General features: G+C 42.5%; 1 protein-coding gene across 1 annotated transcript; it reads right to left on the bottom strand.

The window, feature by feature from the left end:
- Positions 1–340: 340 nt before the first annotated feature.
- On the bottom strand, positions 341–1,318 carry LOC110304335 (olfactory receptor 6Y1). The gene has a single exon (XM_021175638.1). It carries the CDS (start codon positions 1,316–1,318, stop codon positions 341–343), a length of 978 nt encoding a protein of 325 aa, XP_021031297.1.
- Positions 1,319–1,844: the final 526 nt, after the last annotated feature.

The raw sequence follows: 1,844 nt of genomic DNA, 5'->3' as shown, positions 1-1,844 counted from the left end.
TTTTAAAAAGTCTTAGCAGTACTGTGTAGTTGATGAATAAATACAGTCCAACTGAGGAAATGCACAGTGGCCATCGACCTAAGTATACCAGAACAAAAATTTTAATTTTAATTTAACTTTATTTTTATTTTATGCATATGGCTGATTTGTGTATGTCTGTGCACCATGTGCATCATGTTGCTAGTGGAGGCTAGAAAAGGGCATTAAATCTCTTGAAACTGGACTAACAGAGGGTTGTGGACTCCCGTGTGAGTGCTGGGAATTGAACTCAGGTCCTCTAGAAGAGTATCTAGTGCTCTTAACTGCTGAGCTATCACTCCAGTGTGATTCTGTACATTTTTTAACTACTGAAATCCCCATCTCCCCCAGAACCACTTCTATTGCAAAGTATAGTCTTTTTTAGGGCCATTTTTACATCACGATTTCTCAAACAGTATATGATGGGGTTGAGAAGGGGAACAACAACAGTGTAGAGAACTGACACCACTTTGTTTGAATTGTAGGCATACATGAGCTTAGGACGGGCATAAGTAAAAAGTGTTGTGGAGTAAAAAAGAGTTACAACTGTCAGATGCGAGGCACAGGTGGAGAACGCCTTTTGACGACCCTGAGCTGATGGGATCTTGAGAATGGTGACAAGGATGATGGCATAAGATGTCACAACCACACAAAGAGGGACAGCAATGACCATGAGGGCCAAGAAGAAGTCTACTAGCTCTGCCTGAGAGGAGTCCTCGCAGGAGACATTGAGGAGTGGAGAGATATCACAGAAGTAATGATTGATGTGTGGTGTGCCACAGTAGCGCAGTCGAGCTATGAAAACCATCTTGATCATGGCAGTCATGAGCCCACAGAGCCAGCATCCCCCAGCCATTACTCCACAGAGCTGGTTGGTCATTATAACAGGGTAGCGTAGTGGATTGCAAATGGCTACATAGCGATCAAAGGCCATGACAGCAAGGAGTATGTACTCAGTGCAGACAAAGGTCACAAAGAAGTAAAGTTGTGTCATGCAGCCATTGAATGAGATGCTTTTGTCCTTGCTGAGGAAGTCTACCAGCATCTTGGGACTGATGACAGTGACATACCACATCTCTAGGAACGAGAGGTGGCTTAGAAAGAAGTACATGGGCTTGTGCAGTTGACCATCACTGCGTATGGCCAGGATGATGAGAAGATTCTCTGCCAGTGTCAGCAGATAGGTTACCAAGAAGACAGAGAAGAGCAGAAACTGGAAGGCTGGTCGTGTTGGAAATCCAAGAAGAACAAAATGTGTTGTCTCGGTCCAATTGTCTACTTGCAGACCCTTGATAACCATGGCTGGCTGTGTGCTTAGGCAAAGTCAGTTCCTTCTGTGTCCCAAGCACTACCCTGAGATTGATTAAACTGACAACCTGCCTCTAGCAATTCATCCTAATGAGAGCCTTCCTGCTTTTATGTATTTGTGTCTTCTTGAATTATGAACTGAAACTCTTGAGCAGCAATTAGGTATAGGGAGTCTGTATTTTGAGTTTTAAAATATTAGCTTATGAGGTGTGATTTGTCCAGGTCATAGAGCAGTAAAATTAGACCTCTGGAGTCCAAGCACTGTGCTTTTTCAACATATCACTGCTGGGCATAAGGCAGACCCTTTGCATCTTTATACTACTCTTTCACTATGGTCAAAGCATCCCTTGTATCCCAGTGTAAGAGAAGTAGGAGATTCAATTTCTCACTTGGTGTAATTTGTATGATGAGGAGGTTAGTTTCAGTCTCCTACTTATCTGTAAAATAGAGACAGATTTGTTTAACCTAAAGTATTACAAAGCAACAGTTGTACACACCTACAGGTTAATATCAAATAA

Source organism: Mus caroli, chromosome 1 (genome assembly GCF_900094665.2).
Source record: "Mus caroli chromosome 1, CAROLI_EIJ_v1.1, whole genome shotgun sequence".
Classification (NCBI taxonomy): domain Eukaryota; kingdom Metazoa; phylum Chordata; class Mammalia; order Rodentia; family Muridae; genus Mus; species Mus caroli.
The sequence above is the reverse complement of the archived record's forward strand: the minus strand, read 5'-3'. Positions and strand labels throughout refer to the sequence as shown.